The 20,454-nt window shown below is 42.9% G+C and overlaps 1 protein-coding gene across 1 annotated transcript in view; it reads left to right on the top strand.

The window, feature by feature from the left end:
* Positions 1 to 20,454, top strand: part of dazl (deleted in azoospermia-like) — a 98,081-nt gene that overhangs the window by 64,369 nt on the left and 13,258 nt on the right. The window contains exons 7-9 of the mRNA XM_068053162.1: positions 14,772 to 14,852; positions 16,604 to 16,654; positions 18,453 to 18,575. Of these exons, the coding sequence (XP_067909263.1) occupies positions 14,772 to 14,852; positions 16,604 to 16,654; positions 18,453 to 18,575 (255 nt within the window). The remainder of the gene's footprint in view (positions 1 to 14,771; positions 14,853 to 16,603; positions 16,655 to 18,452; positions 18,576 to 20,454) is intronic.

The following is a 20,454-nucleotide window of genomic DNA, read 5'->3' as shown; positions in this document are numbered from 1 at the left end:
GGAAAGTGATGACAGATGCTGCCACTAAGAGTCCTGACCACAGTCAGACAGACTAAGAGGGCTTCACACCCTGATGTGCTTCGCAGTCGTACTTCACATTGCAACCAGCACATCCACAAGGTTGCTGATGACATCAACATTAGCAGTGATGGTGAGAGTCAAGTTCAAGTGGGCAAGAGCAACAATTATTTCATATCAATGTATTCGACATTGACTTGATTACTCCACTGGAGGCATTTGTATCTATTCATGTTCTATGTCTGAAAAAGGAGGCCACATGTGCTCTGGGCGAAGGTGGACACTGGTGCCTGCATGAATATTTTACCTCTACACATCTTAAGGCATATATCTGGATAAATGGTGAGCCATGGTGACACTGGCAAATGCCCAACTAACTGCATACAATGGGTTCTTGATCCACTGTTCAGGATCCATCAAGGTTAAATGCAAATACAATGATCTGGGTTGGAAATCCCAACTTTTTTTACATTGTCCAACAGCTGGACCTGTTATCACTGGACTACAGGCATGTAAGGATTTGAGCCTGGTAACTAAGAATGGCATTGGGCAGCTCCAAGCACTGCCTCCCTCCAGGCCTCAGACACAGGCTTCGAAAGACGCTGAAGCAAGTGAGTGTACTTTAAATTGTGCCCATGTTGTGGCTAGAAGATAGAATCTGATTTCAGCTTTTGCCCATCTTGTGGCTTTAAGATACCTAAAGCGACTGGAAGGAGTGCAGCCTGTTACTGCCAACTCTCCAGCTCAGGCAATGCCCAGTGCAGAGGCACACCCCGTGAAAATAATCTGCCCTGCAGTTAGCGACGCTCTTTTGGAGCAATGGGGTATGATGAAAGAGGTGTACGATAGTCATGCTGGGAGTGAGCTTTCACAATTAGCAGGACAGCAGGTCACTACCTAGAATCGTGTAACTGGTACATGAGTACTGCGCAAGTCTCCAGGGTTTGACCAGAACCAAATTCGTACAAGGTTACTACTTCAACTGGTGCTACATTGTTTACGAATAGGGGTCGGGTCAGAGTAGTCAGTGATCCCAGACCCATGGAAGACACTATCCCAAATCAGACGAGATCAAAGATCATGTCTAGTAGAGTCTATGCATTCCATTTCCATGGCGTCAAGTCCATGCACATCTTCTCCTGATTCCCAGAACTGTTGGCCTGTTTCTAAATCAGGCTGTTTTGATTAAACCACTTGCGTTACTGTGATTGGCGAACTTGCATGTTTCTGTTACTGTTGTACCATTGTACATAGTTAATATTGAATTGTGTATATAGTTAACCTTTACCGTTGCGAGGAATATGTTTGGGGGACGTGTACACCTTTTGACATGTACCTATGTTATCAGGCCAGCAGTATAAACTGTGATTAATACACCATGTGACCTCTGGGTTGGGGGCAGTCTTGAGTAAGTACCTAATACTGTGAAGACCTGTCTAGTACATGCAGAACTATCCTTAAGAGTCCATGTTGCTGTGTTACTGATCCTGTCTTGTGTAGTCAATGCTTTATGTATAGTAGTAGCTAACAGAGGTTAAGACAACGCACAATGGTGACTACACTTCATTCTTGCTGATTTTATTTCAAATATTGCTCGAATTTCCATACACATGCCAAATCATTTCTCGTGCACATTTTTGGAAGTTTATAGATTTATGTAAACAGGTGCATCAGCTATTAGCGAATCATCATAGAATAGTACAGCACAGAAGGAGGCCATTCAGCCCATGAAGTTTGTGCTGGGATTTTCAAAGAGCAATCCAATTAGTCCCACTCGTCCATTCTTTCTCTTTCTCTCTCTTTCCCCCCCCCCCCCAAATCTCTGCATTTTTTTTATTTCTCCCAAGTATTTATACAAGTCACTTCTGAAGGTTATTGTTGAATCTGTATTTACCCCATTGGGGAATACTAACCATGTGTTGCTTTAAAAAAAAAAAAGTTTTTCCTCATGTCGCCATCTGGTTCTTTGCCAATCATAAATCTTAAACCTGTACCCTGTGGTTACTGACCTTCAGCCTGTGAAATAGCTTCCCTTGATTAACTCTTTCTAAACTGTTCATATATTTTGAGCACCTCCTATTAAATCTCTTCGTAGGCTTCACTGCTCTATGATGAACAACCCCAGCTTCTCTAGTCTAGTCACACCTGTAATAATATTACTGGAACCATTTTAGTAAATCTCTCCCGTTCCCTCTCCAAAGCTTTCACGTCTTTCCTGATGTGTAATGTCCAGCATTGGATGCAGTACTCTAGCTGGGGCTGTACTAGTGTTTTATAAAAGTTTAGCATAGCTTGCTGGCTCTTGTACTTTGTGCCTCTGTTTACAAAGCCCAGGATCACATATACTTTATTAGCTTTGTTAACTTGTCCATTTACCTTTTTAAAATTTCTGTGCACAAGCACCTCCCAGGTTTCTTTTTCTCTCCTGCACATCCTTTTTAAAATAGTACCATTTAAAATATATTGTCGTCTCATTCTTCCTGCTGGCATCTGGTCTTATCATACTCGATAGTGTTATGACCAGGTGCGAAAGAGGTCTAGGATCCCCTTTCAGCCTTCACCTGGTCTTACTGTTAGGGTTTTTATTTTTAAACAGTGTTTTTCGCTCCCCCCTCGGTGAATCCTTGCTTACCTCTTTCCAGTTATAAGGTAAAGAAACTAGCACAAACCGGCTTTCTGAAGTGTAAAGAAGAAAGGTGAAATGTTATTAAAACTTAAACTTTAATTTGGTTGATGCCTATGGAAACACGACGCACCCGCGCTAGCATGCATACGTGATACACACATGCAGCTAGGGACAGAACAAAGAACAGCACAGGAACAGGCCATTTGGCCCTCCAAGCCTGCGCCGATCTTGATGCCTGCCTAAACTAAAACCTTCTGTACTTCCGGGGCCCATATCCCTCTCTCCCCATCCTATTCATATATTTGTCAAGATGTCTCTTAAACGTCGCTATCGTATCTGCTTCCACCACCTCCCCGGCAGCAAGTTCCAGGCACTCACTACCCTCTGTGTTTAAAAACTTGCCTCGCACATCCCCTCTAAACTTTGCCCCTCGCACCTTAAACCTATGTCCCCTAGTAACTGACTCTTACACCCTGGGAAAAAGCTTCTGACTATCCACTCTGTCCATGCCGCTCATAACTTTGTAAACCTCTATCATGTTGCCTCTCCACCTCCGTCGTTCCAGTGAAAACAATCCGAATTTATCCAACCTCTCCTCCTAGCTAATGCCCTCCAGACCAGACAACATCCTGGTAAACCTCCTCTGTACCCTCTCCAAAGCCTCCACGTCCTTCTGGTAGAGCAGAAGAAAAATAAAGTGGAAAGGTTTGAGGCAATATCTGAAGAGGGTTTTTTGTTGCACTGTGTTTCCTGACAACGCAACCACTAGGTGGTGCAGTACTTGCACATGTGCAATTGCAGACTCTTCAACTGGAATGTCAGTGTCTGCAGTGTTCAGGCAGCTGCCAGGATTAATGGCGCTGCTCAGTTTATCACAGGAAATCTATGGCTAGATCGTTCTAGCGCACTAACCTTACATTAAGTTGGATGGAAGCCCAGTAATATGCTATTTAGTTATAGGATACTAACTGTAATCCTCAGATCCATTTAATATTCCAGTAAGCCTATTAAATACAAAAGGAATTTTATGATTGTCTTCCAATGGAGATGCAGTGAATTGGCACCCTGATGGGAAAGGAAAATCAGGCAGAGTATAAAATGTGTTGCCAATTCGTTAGTGATTTGATTTATATGACTGATCAGGACTGATTTCACCCGAATGCAACCTTTTAGCTCCCGCCCCTACAGCAACTCACTTTCTCTCCCTCGGCACCCTACTCTCCGGTCACACTGCTTCCCTCCTTGCGGCCATCTGCTCCCACGTTTGATTGGTCTCAATGCGCTGCCCAAAGAAGCAAGGGGTGACGGGACGAGTGGCTGAGAGGAGGGAAACGGCGTGGCTCAGAGCTAGCAGCTGGAGGGGGAAACGAGAAAGTGGAGAGCGAGTGGCCGGAGAGCGGGGTGGCAAAGCGAGGGGGGAGAGCTCCAGTCTCAAAGTCTCCCATTTAGCTACTCACTGCAGCCGAGTGGGTGTGCTGGATACCCGATGACTCTATCGTGCATGCGTGAAGATTGACCAGGCGTGGACACGTGATGACATTGACGCTGTGCGATGACGTCATCCCGTGCTTGCGCCACTTAGTCCTGGCAAGATGCAGCTGTGCATGTGGTCAACCTGGCTCACTGTGACATCAGTGGGTCGCTGCGCTGTCAGGAATAGCTTTGATTTTGTTACTGTGCTTTGAGCTCACTGTAGTCCTTGATTGTAGGTAGATCTTGCTTTTTGTTGGGGCCCAGTATTCTTAAACCTTGTTCACTGTAGGAGACTTTTTCTCTTTGGGTTCATGTGTCTTCAGGGGATTTTGGAGTTCCGTTAGAGAGAGATGGGAGCAGACGGGAGGTTGTCTTCAGTCCAGGAGCATTCTGCTTTCTGCCAGTTCAAACACTGTCTACAATTTAAAACTCCCCAAGTTAACCAGCAGGGTGGTCACATGACTGACTGACTGACTGGTTTGGCCAGGTCTGCTCTGTGTATTGCATTGCACTGTCTACTAATAAGTAAAAATGTCTTCCTAGCCAGGGGCCTGGCAACCTCCTCTTCGACTTCTACTACAACAATGGCTAAGCACCTAGAGGTGGTCAGTGGTTTGTGGAGCAGCGTCTGGAGTGGCTATAAAGGCCAATTCTAGAGTGACAGACTCTTCCGCAGGCGTTGTTGGGGCTGTTGCACAGTTGGCTCTCTCCTTGCACTTCTGCCTTTTTTTCCTGCCAACTGCTAAGTCTCTTAGACTCGCCACTCTTTAGCCTCGCCTTTTATGGCTGTCCCCCAGCTCTGGCGATCACTGGCAACTGACTCCCAGTCAATGTCACAGGACTTCATGTCGCTTTTGCAGACGTCTTTAAAGCGGAGACATAGATGGCCGGTGGGACTGATACCAGTGATTAGCTTGTTGTACAATGCATCCTTGGGGATCCTGCCATCTTCCATGCGGTTCACATGGCCAAGCCATCTCGAGCACCACTGGCTCAACAGGGTGTATATGCTGGGGATGTTGGCCGCCTCGAGGACTTCTGCGTTGGAGATATGGTCCTGCCACCTGATGGCAAGGATTCTCTGGAGGCAGAGAAGATGGAATGAGTTGAGGCGTCGCTCTTGGCTGACATATGTTGTCCAGGCCTCTTGCCATAGAGCAAGGTACTGAGGACACAGGCTTGAAACACTCGGTCTTTTGTGTTCCGTGTCAGTGCGCCATTTTCCCACACCCTCCTGGCCAGTCTGGACATAGCAGCGGACGCCTTTCCCATGCGCTTGTTGATTTCTGCATTGAGACAGTTTGCTGGTGATAGTTGAGCCTAGGTAGGTGAACTCTTGAACCACTTCCAGAGCATGGTCGCCAATATTGATGGATGGAGCATTTCTGACCTCCTGTCTCATCGTTTTCTTGAGGCTGATGGTTCGGCCAAATTCGCTGCAGGCAGCCGCAATCTCGTCGATCAGTCTCTGCAGACACTCTTCTGTGTTAGATGTTAATGCAGCATCGTTAGCAAAGAGAAGGTCCCTGATGAGGATTTTCTTTACTTTGGTCTTCGCTCTAAGATGGGCAAGGTTGAACAACCTGCCATCTGATCTTGTGTGGAGGAAAATTCTTCCTTCTGAAGACTTCAACGCATGTGAGTCATAATTATACAGCACACAAACAGGCCCTTCAGCCCAACGCGTTTGCACCGACCATCAAGCACCCACCCAATCTAATCCCATTTTCCTGCACTTGGCTCATAGCCTTGTATGCTATGGCGTTTCAAGTGCTCACCCAAATACTAAAATGTTGTAAGGGTTCTTGCCTCTACCACCCCTTCAGGCAGTGTGTTCCTGATTCCAACCACCTTCTGGGTGAAAACATTTTTTTCCTGAACTCTCCTTTAAACCTTCTCCTTCCCTTAAATCTATGCCCCTTGGCCATTGACCCCTCTGCTAAGGCAAAAAGTTTATTATCTATCCTATCAATGCTCCTCATAATTTTGTATGCCTCAATCAGGTCCCCCCTCAGCCTTTTTTGCTCCAAGGAAAACAACCCCAGCCTATCCAGTCTCTGTTCATAGCTGAAATGCTCCAGCTCAGGCAACATCCTGGTGAATCTCCTCTGCACCCTCTCCACTGCAATCGCATCCTACCTATAATGTGACCAGAACTGTACACAATATGCAAGCTGTGGCCTAACCAGCATTTTATACAGCTCCATCATAACCTCCCTGCTCTTATATTCTATGCTTCGGCTAATAAAGGCAAGCATCCCATATGCCTTCCTAACCTAACCAAGTTGAAGGCTGCTGCCTTCAGTGATCTATGGGCAAGTACACCAAGGTCCCTCTGTACTTCCTAGGGTCCTACCATCCATTGTATATTTCCTTGCCTTGTTAGTCCTCCCAAAATGTGCACTTCTCAGGATTAAATTCCATTTGGCACTGCTCTGCCCATCTTATCAACCTATCTATATCGTCCTGTAATCTAAGGCTTTCCTCCTCACTATTTACGACACCACCAACTTTCGTGTAATCTGTGAACTTACTGATACCTTTTGTATCAGGCCTTCTCTTCCCAACCACAGTTTGAAATTTAATGTCCATGTGGTACAATTTAATATGCCTCATTCTTGGCAGGTGGGGGCCTGCATGACAATAGTAAGGAGAAACCACCTGGGGGAAGAGATTTGGAAAGGATAATCCAGTTTATCAACAGTTACAGAAAATATAACCTGTTCGAGCAGCGAGAAGACTATTAATTTGAAGGTTTCTAAACAATTCTACGTATTGGGGATATAACGCATTTAACTTATTAGGACGAAACTAACAGACTTGTGCTTTGCAGATGATGTCGTGCTAATTGCCTCCTCTGTTAAAGATGTGGAAGTACAACTCAATAACTTACACTAAAAATATTGGACTGGAAATGCACAAATGAAGAGCAAAGTATTTGATAAACTTTAAGATGCCATTACAAATTGAAGACCAAGAAATTAAGTGACTGACTACAAATATCTGGGCCAAACATTAAAGATGGAGGATTCACTCAGCAGGTCTGGCAGCATCTGTGGAAAGAGAAGCAGAGTTAACGTTTCGGGTCAGTGACCCTTCTTCGGAACCGAAGAAGGGTCACTGACCCGAAACGTTAACTCTGCTTCTCTTTCCACAGATGCTGCCAGACCTGCTGAGTGAATCCAGCATTTCTTGTTTTTGTTTCAGATTTTCAGCATCCGCAGTATTTTGCTTTTATTAAAGATGGAGGATTGTACAAATGAAGAGGTACTGAATAGGATTGGGGCAGGATTGAGTTGTTTTGGGAGATAGAGATATTCTGTGAATAGAAAATACCATGGCATTAAGGAGGACAGTGTATGATTAGTGCGTGCTGCTGACCATGACATATGGAACGGAACGATGGATGACTACAAAATATAAAGAACAAAAACTGTACAACTTGGAACAATGGAAGGGCAAATATTACACACCCATTTTTGATAAAATCAGGTGTAATGAAATATGCCTGAAAACTGGAGTTAAGGACTTCATCTGGAAGATAAAACAAGCCAAATGGAGATGGAGTGGGCATGTTGCTTGAAGAAATAACGGGTGGACACAAGGGCAGCAAATACATGGGAACACCACCACCTGCAAGTTCCCCTCCAAGTCACACACCATCCTGACTTGGAACTATGTCACCGTTCCTTCACTGTCGCTGGGTCAAAATCCTGGAACTCCCTTCCTAACAGCACTGTGGGTATACCTACCCCAAATGGACTGCAGTAGTTCAAGAAGGCAGCTCACCACCACCTTCTCAAGGGCAATTAGGGATGGGCAATAAATGCTGGCCTGGCCAGCGTCGCCCACATCCCATGAATTAAAAAAAAACTTTGTCCTGGTCATGGGATCTTTTAATATCCTGGGCGACATGCAGTGGCTCATTTAATAACTCAATTTAAGCATGATTATTTTAAGAGTTGGATTGAGTGCTGCATGAACCATTAATGATGTCTGCCTACATTTCCTTTCCGTTGCACTGCTTTACCAAAAATGGGGCTGAACTTTCAGGTTCTGCCCCACTGAGGGTGGGAATGGAGGCAGGTGGGGGACAGAAATTCCGGCGCCAGCCAGCGTGCTGATTTCCCTACGCTGGTCAAGCGCTGGCAAGTTTCACCCAGGTTGAGGGTGGGGAAGGGTGGCTCGGAGATCCTGCCTGATCCATTAACCGCAGCAGTTAAGATTGTTAAAGAGCTCATTGAGAGCTTGTCAAGGGGCCTGCTCTGATTTTGATGGCGCTCGGGTTGCATGCACTACCTGCGGCAGACAAGGTGAATGGAGGTGGTTCCGTTTGTGGCCACCCTAGGGAATTGGGTGGGCCCCATGAAAGGATGAACTGTGCAGAGGGGACTCTGCCATTGGCACGCAAGTGCCATAAGCTCATCACAGGATCCGGGGAGAGTGGGCAGTAAGCACTTTGGCAATATAGGGTGTTGTCACCCTCCTGCCATTACAGGTCCATAAGAGGAGGGGCATGCCTGCCAAACACAATTGGAGGGCCACCTGAGCACAAGGAAGGCAGCAGTTGACAATGGAGGTATGACTCAAATTTTGGTTTGAGTCGTATTGAGCAAATGCTCCGCAGGAAGGACATCAGGGAGAGGAGAGAGACAAGGGGCAGGAAGGATGTGCAGGCCTTAACTTTTGCATAGGATCTACCTGTGAAGAAGGAGCTATCTTGACTACCCTGAGCCAGTGCTGCAGGAGACTGTGCCTCTCAAAGGGGATGGTCAGCGAGGTCCGTGTTGAAAAGACCTAACACCCTGCAGCACTGCTTGCTATTCCCTGCCAGTAGCAGTCAAAGTCACTGTGGCTGCTGACCGCTATCTCCATCCAGGCCTGTTTGATCTGGATGAGTGAACTATTCCTGCCACCCTCCGGTTACAGGACCTCGCTACTCTCCCTTATGGCCTCCGGGTCCACATCAGCGAATCAAGGGGTTACTCTGCCCTGGGTTGCAGGCCTCTGCCTGTTCTGAGAAGTCTTTCAAACAGAAGGTAAATCAATGAAATGGCAGCCACGGTAATGGTTGCTGTGGTCTGCTTAAATCAGGCCCCGCACTTGCACCATTCGGCCCTCACAGCCACTAATTGCCAAACCCATCTCTAAGCCAGTTAAGGGGGCGTCCCCATGAAAATGGGGGCTGGTGACTGTTTTCCCTTGGGGAATGGGTTCAGGACAGGAAATGGCCTCCAGTTTGAACAGATCACTTAAACAACTGGAAAGGGAAACCTGCCTTTCAGATTATCCAAACTCCATTTTGTTCTCACTATTCCAGGATAACCCTGAGCTTCTTTTCTCTACAGCAAATAGTCTTAAACTCCCTCTCCCCCTCACCTCCAACAATAAATACGAGGAACCCATGGATGACTTTGGATGGTCTCTATCTTTGTGACAATCATCTGCCTGTGCCGCATCTCTCTCTTCCACTAGCCCACCTGGCCAAACTTCCTATAATGCTCCTCCCTGACCTTGTATTCCCCCCCCCCCCCCCCAGTTTCTCTCCTGCTCCCTGAATCCTATTCCCTCTAAACTGCTGACCACCGAACTTCTCCTGGTCCCCATGTTAGTCAATATTGTAAACAGTTCTGTCTTCAGCAGTTGTCCCTCCTTTTTTAAATTTGCCATCAAATTCCCTCCCCAAAAAACTAACCCATTGTATTTTTGCAAATGACCATCCCATCTACAACCTCCCTTTCCTCCTTGAACGTGTTCTTGCCTCCCAAATCTGTTTGTCTTTCCCAGAAGTCCATGTTTGAATTCCTCCAATTTGGTTTCTACCCCTGCTACAATACTGAAACAACTCTCATCAAGGTCACAAATGATATCCTATGTAACTGTGATAAAAGTAAACTTTCCCTCCTTGACCTATCTGTAGCCCTTAACATGATTGACCTCACCATCCTCCTCCAACGCCTGTTCACTGAGCTGGGTTGTACTGCTTTCGCTTTATTCCATTCTTAACTATCTAATAGTAATCAGAGAATCACTTGCAATGGCTTCTGTTCCTGCTCCCACAGTTACTTCTGGTGCTCCCCAAGGATCTATCCTTGGCCCCCTCCTATTTCCCATCTACATTCTGCCCCTCGATGACATCATCTGAAAGCACCACATTAGTTTTCACATGTACACTGACACCCAGCTCTACTTTGCCACCACCTCTTGACTCCTCCACTGTTGCTAAATTAGCAGACTGCTTATGTGACATCTAGTATTCGGTGAACAGAAATTTTCCCCCAGCTAAATATTGGGAAGACTGAAACCATTGTTTTCGGTTCCCATTCCCAAACACTTTCTTTCTTAACTACCGATTTTCACTCTTCCTGGCAGCATTCTAAACCAGTCTGTTTGCAACCTTAGTGTCGCATTTCACCCCGAGATGAGCTTCCAACCTCATGTTTTCAAATCTCTCCATGGGTTATCTCCAGCACATAACCCTCCAAGATATCCATGCTCTTCTAATTCTGGCCTCTTGTGTGTCCCTGATTTTGATCATTCCATCATTGGTGATCGTGCCTTTAGTTGCCCACGACCTAAGCTCTAATACCCTCCCTACACCCCTCTGCCTCTGTACCTCTCACTTTTTCCTCCTTTTAAGGCGCTCCTTTAAAACCTACCTCTTTGATCAAGCTTTGGGTCGTCTGCCCTAATATGACATGAGCCACAGATATTTTGTTTTATAATGCACCTTGGGATGCTTTACATCAAAAGGCGCTATATCAGTATTAGGGCTGCTGCTGGTGCTCAGAACATACAAGCCAGGTCTTCATGGGGATCAGTTCCGAAGAAGGGTCACTGACCCGAAACGTTAACTCTGCTTCTCTTTCCACAGATGCTGCCAGACCTGAGTGGTTCCAGCATTTCTTGTTTTTCTTTCATATTTCCAGCATCCGCAGTATTTTGCTTTTACTTCATGGGGATCACTTCTGGATACAGGAGTGTATAAAGCTGTGATGAAGTGTATGTACCTTTTTATGTTTCTCCATTCCCCTCAACATAAAACCTACTTTTGTCTTTGAGAAGTGATGTTAAACTGTTGTTTTACTGACCTTCGTGTCACAGCAAGAGATCAGTGAACTTCTTGCATTGGTGGTAGGCTCACTGTACTGTCTTTATAATGTTGAGAGAAATGTTGGCCAGGCCACCAGAAGTACTCCCTGCTCCTTTTTCAAATAATATCATGAGATCTTTTATGACTGCTTCTACAGGAAGATCAGGGTTCAGGTTAACAACTCAGACTACATATCTTAGGCAAACAATGCTGGAAATACTCAGCAGGTCGGGCAGCGTCTGTGGAGGGGGAAACAGTTAATATTTCAGGTTGTGACCTTTTATCCATTGAAATGTCATGACTTGAAACGTTAACTCTGTTTCTCCCTCCACAGATGCTGTCTGACTGAGTATTTCCAGCATTGCCTGTTTTTTTGATTTCCAGCATTCAGTATTTTGGTTTTGTTCTACATATCTTGCTGTCTGGGACATGACTCACCCTGAAGAATGTTGGAACTAATTGGCACGGTAAGCTCAATAGTGTACAAGGCATACATAGCTTCCTTGCAGATAGTGTCTAAGTTGGAGCAATCTGAATATGGTTTCAAACGATTACCTTCATCTGTCTGATATATTTGAACACTAAACTGCTGTGACGTAAAGTGGTATAATTTCTGGTCATGTCAGATTTTCTGACCATTTTCCACAAAAATTACCAGGGTAAATAATTAATGCTGTTTTTTTTTTTAAAAAGGCAATGTGTTCTTATTAATGTGCAAAATGGAAGTTTTTCTTCCCACTGACTGACTGACTAATTTGCTGGCTGTATAGTATGTATTTGGAAAACCCATCTCATCTGTGTTGGAAAACTTTTTTTGATCTTTGGATATGAAGACTGAGATGAGACACTTTTTGGAGAGATCGAAGAAATACATGTGCAGCAGGCAATGATATTGGTACAGATCACAAAGGGCTTCTACTGTTTATGCTCTCCAGGTCCTGCTATCATACAAGTAGATGTTGGCTGTGAGGAATCTCCCATAAAAGTAAGGCACACCATCCAATTGACAAACTATTAAACCCAAGCAGGTTTCTATAGCAGCCCTGAATTTCTCCTCAAATGGTCTTCAAATCCACTTTTTTTTTTTGCACCATAATGTACTTGCAAATGTATGTAGAAGTTGAAAATCTCTCAATGCTATTCTTTGAGTGCTGTACAATTTTCCTGGATTTTTTTTTAAACTGTGCTCTTGGAGCAGCAAATGCTTCCTCCTACTCTTTTCCCTTGCATATCTCCAGGATGTAGTTTATTAATTCTTTGAAGGTCAGCCTTCACGTATAAAAATTTACTCTTGGTCAACCCCTTATTTATTGGATTTAGAGCTATGCATTGCTGTGACATGTTACATTTTGCACTTGGTGCTAGTTTTTGCATCTTTTATATTGGAGCACATTTTGCACCAGATTTTATTCTTACTGGCATATTCTTGCATCTCATTGTTTCCTTGGGAACTGTTGCTTTTAATTACATATGCTGAGAAATAGTTCTCCATTTTAAAAAATTAACAAATACACAAGTTTGTTTGCCCTCATTCTTAATACGAAATGCTGAATGCTTGCATTAATTAAGTTTTCCTACTCCCTGCCACTACTGCTCCACAAAGACTTAAAATCTGAAACTTAATATAAATACTAAATGTATACATTTTTTTTTTTTTGCAACAAAGCAAGATGAGATTGTGAGATGGAAAACCTGTTGTGTTTATTTAGCAACTTTTAATGTAAAAAATTTCACAAGTGAACTGGGGTAAAAATGGATGCTAAACTAAGGAAGGAGATATTATGTGGGGTGATTATAAGATGGAAAGAGGTGGGTTTGATGGGAGAATGAGGTTGAGCCACTAGTAATGTGGCTAAGGCAGAAGGGAATATATAGGCGGGCAGAGGAATTGTGGTGGTGAGGAGGCGGGGGAATGGTTTCGGGCTAGAGAAGCTTAGAGAAGTGTCAAAAAGGATATGGATCTAGAGAAGGGAGAGAGGACATAGGGCTATTGAAGAGGTGGAAGCCAGAGAGAGCAAAGGGACAAAGATTACTAGGAATTGGAGAGAAGGCAGTGGGAGACTGAATCAGAAAGCTCAGCAGTGATACTGGGATCTGGATAGAAGAGAATTTAATGTTGCAAAGGCAACTTTTGCAAAAATATGGAAAAGTAGAAAAGTTAATACTGCTGTCATCTTTGATGGAACCTTTATAGATCTTAAAACACTGGTTGGGCCCCAGCTGGAGTTTGGTGGCCAATGCTGGGCACCACACTTCAGGAAGGATGTCCTGGCCTTGGAGAAGATGCAGAGGAAATTGATACCGGGGTGCACGCCTTCAATTATGTGGAGAGACTGGAGAAGCTGAGATTGTTCTACTTGGAGCAGAAAAGGATAAGGGGAAATTTGGAGGTATTCAATGTCATGGAAGTGACATTGTTAAAGTAAATAAGGAGAAACTGTTGCCAGTGGCAGAAGAGTTGGCATTTGCTTTACAGTAATGGGCAAAAGAACCAGAGACGACATGAGGAAACTTGTTTATGCAGCAAATTGTTGTGTTGTCGAATGCATGGCCTGAAAAGGTGGAAGTCGTAACTTTCAAAAGGAAATTGGATAAATACTTGAAGGAGAAAAGCTTACAGGGCTATGGGAAAAGTGCTGTGGAACTAATTGGACAGCTCCAAAGAGCTAGCACAGACATGATGGGTGATTGACCACTCCCTATGCTGTACCGTTCAATGATTGTTTTCCAAGCTTGATCTTGGGAATTCCCTTGTGCGCCTTTCTTACTTGAAGTGTAAGTTCTTTGCAAAATTTGTTTACATTTAAGCTTTTTAATACTTTATTATGAAGAACATAGGCCTGTTTTGCTTAATATTGTAATTGCTGATTTTTGGTATCTAGTTGACAGCATGCATCATAACTGATGAAATATATGTATTGCATAGTTAATGAATAATTTTAGATTGTAAAACAGCTTTAAATAATGGTGGTCTTGAGGTAGGGCACCGTTTAACTTATCTTGTTCTGTAGGTGGCTCGCTATAGCTTTTTAAAAATCTTTCCTTGGTCGATAAGACACATCTATTAGAATTCTCTTCCGAAGTGGATCATTTCAGTGATCCAAGTTGAGGAAATCATGGAGTTTTTGAAGCATCTGAACCATTGTATAAATTGTTGCTGTGAAGAGGCCAATGCCAAACATAGTTTTGCTGTCTGCTTTGTTGCTGACCAAGCCTATCTAATAAGTGTAGTTATTAAATATTAAAAAATAAGGAAAACTATAAAGAAATGCAGGTCCAGTATCTCCTGTCCTAATACTGTAATCTTGGTGTGTTTTTAGGATTCAGGGAAGAGATTATCGATGGAGGCATTGGCTTCCTGTGTTTTGATTTTTTTTTTTGTCCAAACATCTAGTAAATGATGGTCTAAAAGTCTTGCATGCTTCGCTTGGTATTCTTTTTTGCTGATCTCAATTTAGCTCTTAATTTCAATATTGTGATCACTACCTACTCAATTTAAATTATTACACTTTGAATCCAATCTTCTACATGTAAAACTGTGGTTTTGTTTCTATTCTGCAGACATATTCATATCCCAGTCCCCCGGCTGTGGCATTACCACAAGTCCAAATGGGTTATCCGCATCCTGCATATAATTATCAGGTAAACTTCAATATTGTATAGTTTGACTTCATTATTGTCTAGCTTCAATATAAATTATATTTAGTGCATGGAGTTTCCAATAATATAAACCTCAAACAAGGAATCAATGACATTTTTGAACATCAATGTGACGCAAAATCAGCTTAAAGTTGATCTAATGGAAGATGTGCTCAATTGAGACCATTAGCTAGTGCTTGATTCAGGTGGGGGAGGGGAAAGACTAATCTATATCAACCACAGTTGTTGGGAAAGTGAGCAGATTTGCAATATACTAACCAAAATTTTAAATTCCAATTAGAATAGTTACATAGTGATGGAATTAGTTCATACTGTGCAGCTGCATAACTAATATGCTGGAAAACATATTTCCCCTCTGAGTATGTGAAGTTGTTACTGGATTAATAAGAAAAACTGCGTTCTTCATGGACAGTTAAAATTCTGGGTTTACAAAATCATAGATGTTTACTCCAGAGGAGGCCATTTGCCCTTTTGTGCCTGTTGATTCTTTGGTAGAGCAATTCAGTGTTCACTCCCTTGCCCTCTTCCTCTTCGTATTTACATTCGTACCCCTAGTGCCCTGTTAATAAATATTTTTCAGGAAATGTACACTCCCTTTTTTCCAAAATATAATATAAAATTGCATCTGTTATGTCTGCCCATTCTGCTAACCTATGTCATCCCGATGTATTTAACAATCCTTCTCATTGTTTGCAAAACCTCCTACTTTTGTGCATCAAACTTTGAAATTGCGTTCCTTTATAGCCATGTTTGTAATTTAAGACTATTGCAATGACTAATTATTACTACTACTACTGTTGTGTATGTATGTCCTTTGAACAAATTTTGATAATTTCACAGCTGTGATAACTGCAAGGTACCAAGCCAGCTGGACACACTATTTGTATATGCAATCAATGAGAAGGATCCTTTTGGGACTGTCATAGCATGTATAAAAGACCTAATGTCCTTGCTATTTCCAGTTACATTTCCCTTTTCTTCCCCCCCCCCCCCCCCCCACCCCCAGTAATTTGGACACTCCATGTATTAGTGTGACAGGTCTCATTTTAAGAAAGAAGGTGCTACCAGAAAATCAGGGCTGAAATTTATACTTCGGCTGTGGCTCATTTAAATAGCCGGGGCAGACTCTTACCCCAGCCCCCGATAATGTGGAGGGGGCGGGCTGTCCGTCCACGGCAATGACGTCCGCTGCCTGTGCGCAGGCCCTGATGCCATTTTTAAAGACATCGAATGAAAAAAAATTTACATTTATTTTGTTCTCCCACTGTACAGGGACAGACTGTGGGAACGTGAATATAATTAATACAATAATTTTAATTTATTTAAATGGCGTTCCAGCTGCTGAGTGGCTGGGGGGTGGGGGGGGGGTGGTGGTGGCGGCCTCCATGAGGCCTCGCTGCCGCCGCCGGCAACACCAGCCAGGCCCTCCTGGCATTTGGGTGCGCGGTAGCCCTCCTTGAGGCATTTTCCGGCCTCCCCTTTCACCTCGACCCCCAAAGTTGGGGGTGGGGGGTTGGTGTGGAAGGTCTGTAAAATTTCAGCCCTAAATTTTATTTTTTTGGTTGGGTGAGAGCAGATCGGTCATAGCTGCTTATTAATACATTTTGGTTGTTTGCCAGTATTTAGGCAAATTGCAGAGTATTGCACCCCTGACTAAATATAGAAAGATGCGATCTTGTTCTTTTTTCAGAAAAGTCAGCAACATTTGAAAAATTTTTGTCTGATAATTACAGGCAGCGACACAGTGGTCACCAGGAGGTCAGTGGAGATGGATGATGCCTCAGGTGATGGTAACAGCTAAATGTGTCAAATTTCAAATAAAGTAATAAATTACTAATCTGGAATTGAAAGCTAGTCTCAATTTCATGGCACCATTGCTATCATCGATTGTGGTTAAAAACCCATCTGTTTCACTAATATCCTTTTTTAGGAAAGGAAATCTATCTACCTTATCTGGTCTGGCCTACATGTGACTCCAGACCCACAGCAATGTGATTGACTCTAAATTGCCTTCTGAAATGGCCTAGCAAGTCACTCAGTTGTTGAGGGCAATTAGGGATGGGCAGCAGATGCTGGCCTTACCGGTGACTCCCACATCTGATGAAAGCATAAAGAAAAAAAAGTTGTACTTGTTCACTTTAGGAAGGTAGCATTATTCAGCTTTTCTTTCCTGTATGTATAGCTTATGGTAGAACATAATTGGTTAGGTCAATTGGGTTAGTTGCCAACAGTTGAAAGCTAGTTTAAAAATGGGGATTATCATTAATGAATGTATGAATGATGTGTATTTCATTTTTATGTTGGTAAACAATGTCCATTTAAAGTTGGTATTAGTGGTCTCCCACATCACAGCATTGACTATTTTTCAAAAGTAGTCATTGTTGCATAGTGCTATGGGACGTCCTGAATTCTGAAAATTTATTTATAAATACATGTTTGTTAGCTGTTTGTGAAGTGAGTTCATATAGACAATGTCAAATACTAATAAACTGATTGTAATATTCCGCTGTTCCAAAAGAGGAAAGTGTTTTGTAACTCTTGGTTGTTGCATTTAAATTGTTACACTACACCTTTTTAGTGATGAATTTTGGTTAAATTAGTGCAGCACAATTACTAGCTTAAAAGGGAATATATTTTCCTTTATTTTCAAAATGTTGCATTAATATTTAGTTGCAAAGTCTAATTAGTTATCACCTGAGAAATCTGCTTGGTAGGCATATTCTTATGGATCAGGGATGCTAGCTTAACAGGCATGGATTTAAGAACTGTTAAAGGCCATGAGCATTCTGTCCAACCTTATACTTTTCCAGTTGTTTAGTATAGAAAACTAAGTTGCATTCAAAATAATCATGTCACTTGACAAATTTTGGATCAGATTTTTTTGGTCTGTTTGGTCTGATTTTTTTATTTTGGGGCTGCCTGGAAATTTGAGATATAACTTAAAATAAAGTCTTTGTTTTATGGTGTGGCGGAGTTTTTATTTCGGTTTTTAATTTTTCACTAGCAGCAAAGAAACATCAGCACTTGAGTGAGCAGTTCCAGTTTTGTTTTTTCTGCTACATGTTGATGTCCAGTTTTGGGCTCGGCAAAGGTGATAAACCAGTAGTTTAATTTAGAAGAATGGAGTCCTTGCTTAAATTAACTGCAAATAACCTAACTTTAGATGATCTGGTTGAACTTAACTTACTGCATAATTCAATTAATTTATTTTATTTATACAGAACTGAAACAGGCCCTTCGGCCCCAGAGTCTGTGCCGACCAACAACCACCCATTTATACTAACCTGACAGTAATCCCATATTCCCTACCACCTACCTACACTAGGGGCAATTTACAATGGCCAATTTACTTATCACCTGCAAGTCTTTGGCTGTGGGAGGAAACCGGAATACCCGGTGAAAACCCACGCGGTCACAGGGAGAACTTGCAAACTCCGCACAGGCAGTACCCAGAATCGAACCTGGGTCCCTGGAGCTGTGAGGCTGCGGTGCTAATCACTGCGCCACTGTGCTGCAGAGCTATGCTCTAAGAATGCTTTAGTGCAAAGGACTAAAATGTATTTGTAACTTTTTCCTCATTAGCCAACCACAGGAACATATGTAAACTCCACATACCCTGAAATGATCAACCCAGGAACTGTGTTTGTGCAGAGGGAATGTGATGCCCAGCAAACTCCATCTTCGCCTCTAGATACTGTGGAAAAGGTAATCAACTAATCTCCAAAAACTGTTTTGTGAAACTTTGTCTTTCCTTCCCTGTGCAAGAATAATGCTAGAATTATGTGGGGAAAATTGATGTGCAATTTATAATCATTGATGTGGTGGGGGACGCATTGTCCCATTTTAAATTTCCCTTGCCTCTTTTTTTTTGTCAATCTGCCTCACTGGCCTGAATCCACAATTCCTTTCCTTCCATAAATCACAATCATTTATATAGTCTCAAGAAAAAAAAACTTGCCTGCCCTGCAGTGATTTTAGATTTAATTTTAAGTATATTTTGCATTTTTCTTATGTTTTTAATGCTAATTTATAAGTGAGCCACAATGTTTTGAAACCTGAGTCTCAACTCATTTTGATCTTTTTCCAGCAATATGGTCTGTGGGGCATGCAAATTAGGAGTAGGCCACTTGGCCCCTCGAGTCTGCTCTGCCATTCAATAAGCTCGTGGCTGAACTGATTTTCTTCACATTACCACCTACCCCCGATAACCTTTCACTCCCTTGTTTATCAAGAATGTATCTACCTCTGCCTTAAACATATTCAAAGACTCTGCTTCCACAGCCTTTTGAGGAAGAGAGTTCCAAAGACACTCAACCCCCTGAGAGAAAAAATTTCTCCTCATCTGTCTTAAATGGGCGACCCCTTACTTTTAAACAGTGACCCCATAGTTCTAGATTCCCCCGCAAGGGGAAACATCCTTTCCACATTCACCCTGTCAAGACCCCTCCAGGATCTTATGTTTCAATCAAGACCCCTCTTACTCTTCTCTATTCCAGCGGGTACACGCCTAGCCTGCCCAATCTTTCCTCGTAAGACAGCCTGCCCATTCCAGGTATTAGTCTAGTAAACCTTGTTTGAACTGCTTCCAATGCATTTACATCTTTCCTTAAATAAGGAGAGCAATAGTACTCCAGATGTGGTCTCACCAATGCCCTGTATAGCTGAAGCATAACCTCCCTACTTTTGTATTCAATTCCCCTCGCGATAAATGATAACATTCTATTAGCTTTCCTAATTAAGTGCTGCATACTAACCTTGCAATTCATGCACTAGGACTCTCAGATCCCTCTGCATATCAGAGCTCTGCAATCTCTCACCATTTAGATAATATGCTTCTTGTTGTTCTTCCTGCCAAATTGGACAACTTTGCATTTTCCCACATTATACTCTATCTGCCAGATTTTTGCCCACTCACGACCTATCCATATCCTTTTGTAACCCCCTTATGTCCTCCTCACACCCTACTTTCCTACCTATCTTTGTGTCATCAGCAAATTTAGCAACCGTACCTTCGGTCCCTTCATCTAAGTCATTTAAAGTTGAGGCCCCAGCACAGACCCCTGTGGCACACCACTCGTTACATCTTGACAACCAGAAAATGACCTATTTATGCCTACTCTCGGTTTCCTGTTAGCTAGCTGATCTTTACCATGCCAATATGTTATGCTCTACATCTTGAGCTTTTATTTTTTGCAATAATCTTTGTGACACCTTATTAAATGCCTTCTGGAAATCTAAGTACATTTCATCCACAGCACATGCAACTCTCTCCATGAACTCCAATTAATTGGTTAAATATGATTTCCCTTTAACAAAACCATGTTGACTCTGCCTGATTACCTTCAATTTTTCTAAGTGCCCTGCTATGATATCTTTAATAGCATTTAACATTTTCCCTATGACTGATAAGCTAATTGGCCTGTAGTTTCCTGCTTTCTGTCTCCCCTTTTGAATAAAGGAGTTACATTCGCTATTTTCCAGTCTAGCGGAACCTTCCCTGAATCTAGGGAATTTTGGAAAATTAAAACTAACACTCAAACTATCTCTCTAGCCGCTTTTAAGATCCTAGGATGAAGTCTATCAG

The sequence above is a fragment of the Heterodontus francisci genome, chromosome 2, assembly GCF_036365525.1.
Source record: "Heterodontus francisci isolate sHetFra1 chromosome 2, sHetFra1.hap1, whole genome shotgun sequence".
In the NCBI taxonomy this organism is placed as follows: Eukaryota; Metazoa; Chordata; class Chondrichthyes; order Heterodontiformes; family Heterodontidae; genus Heterodontus; species Heterodontus francisci.
Note: the sequence above shows the minus strand (reverse complement) of the source record. Positions and strands in the feature narration are given on the sequence as shown.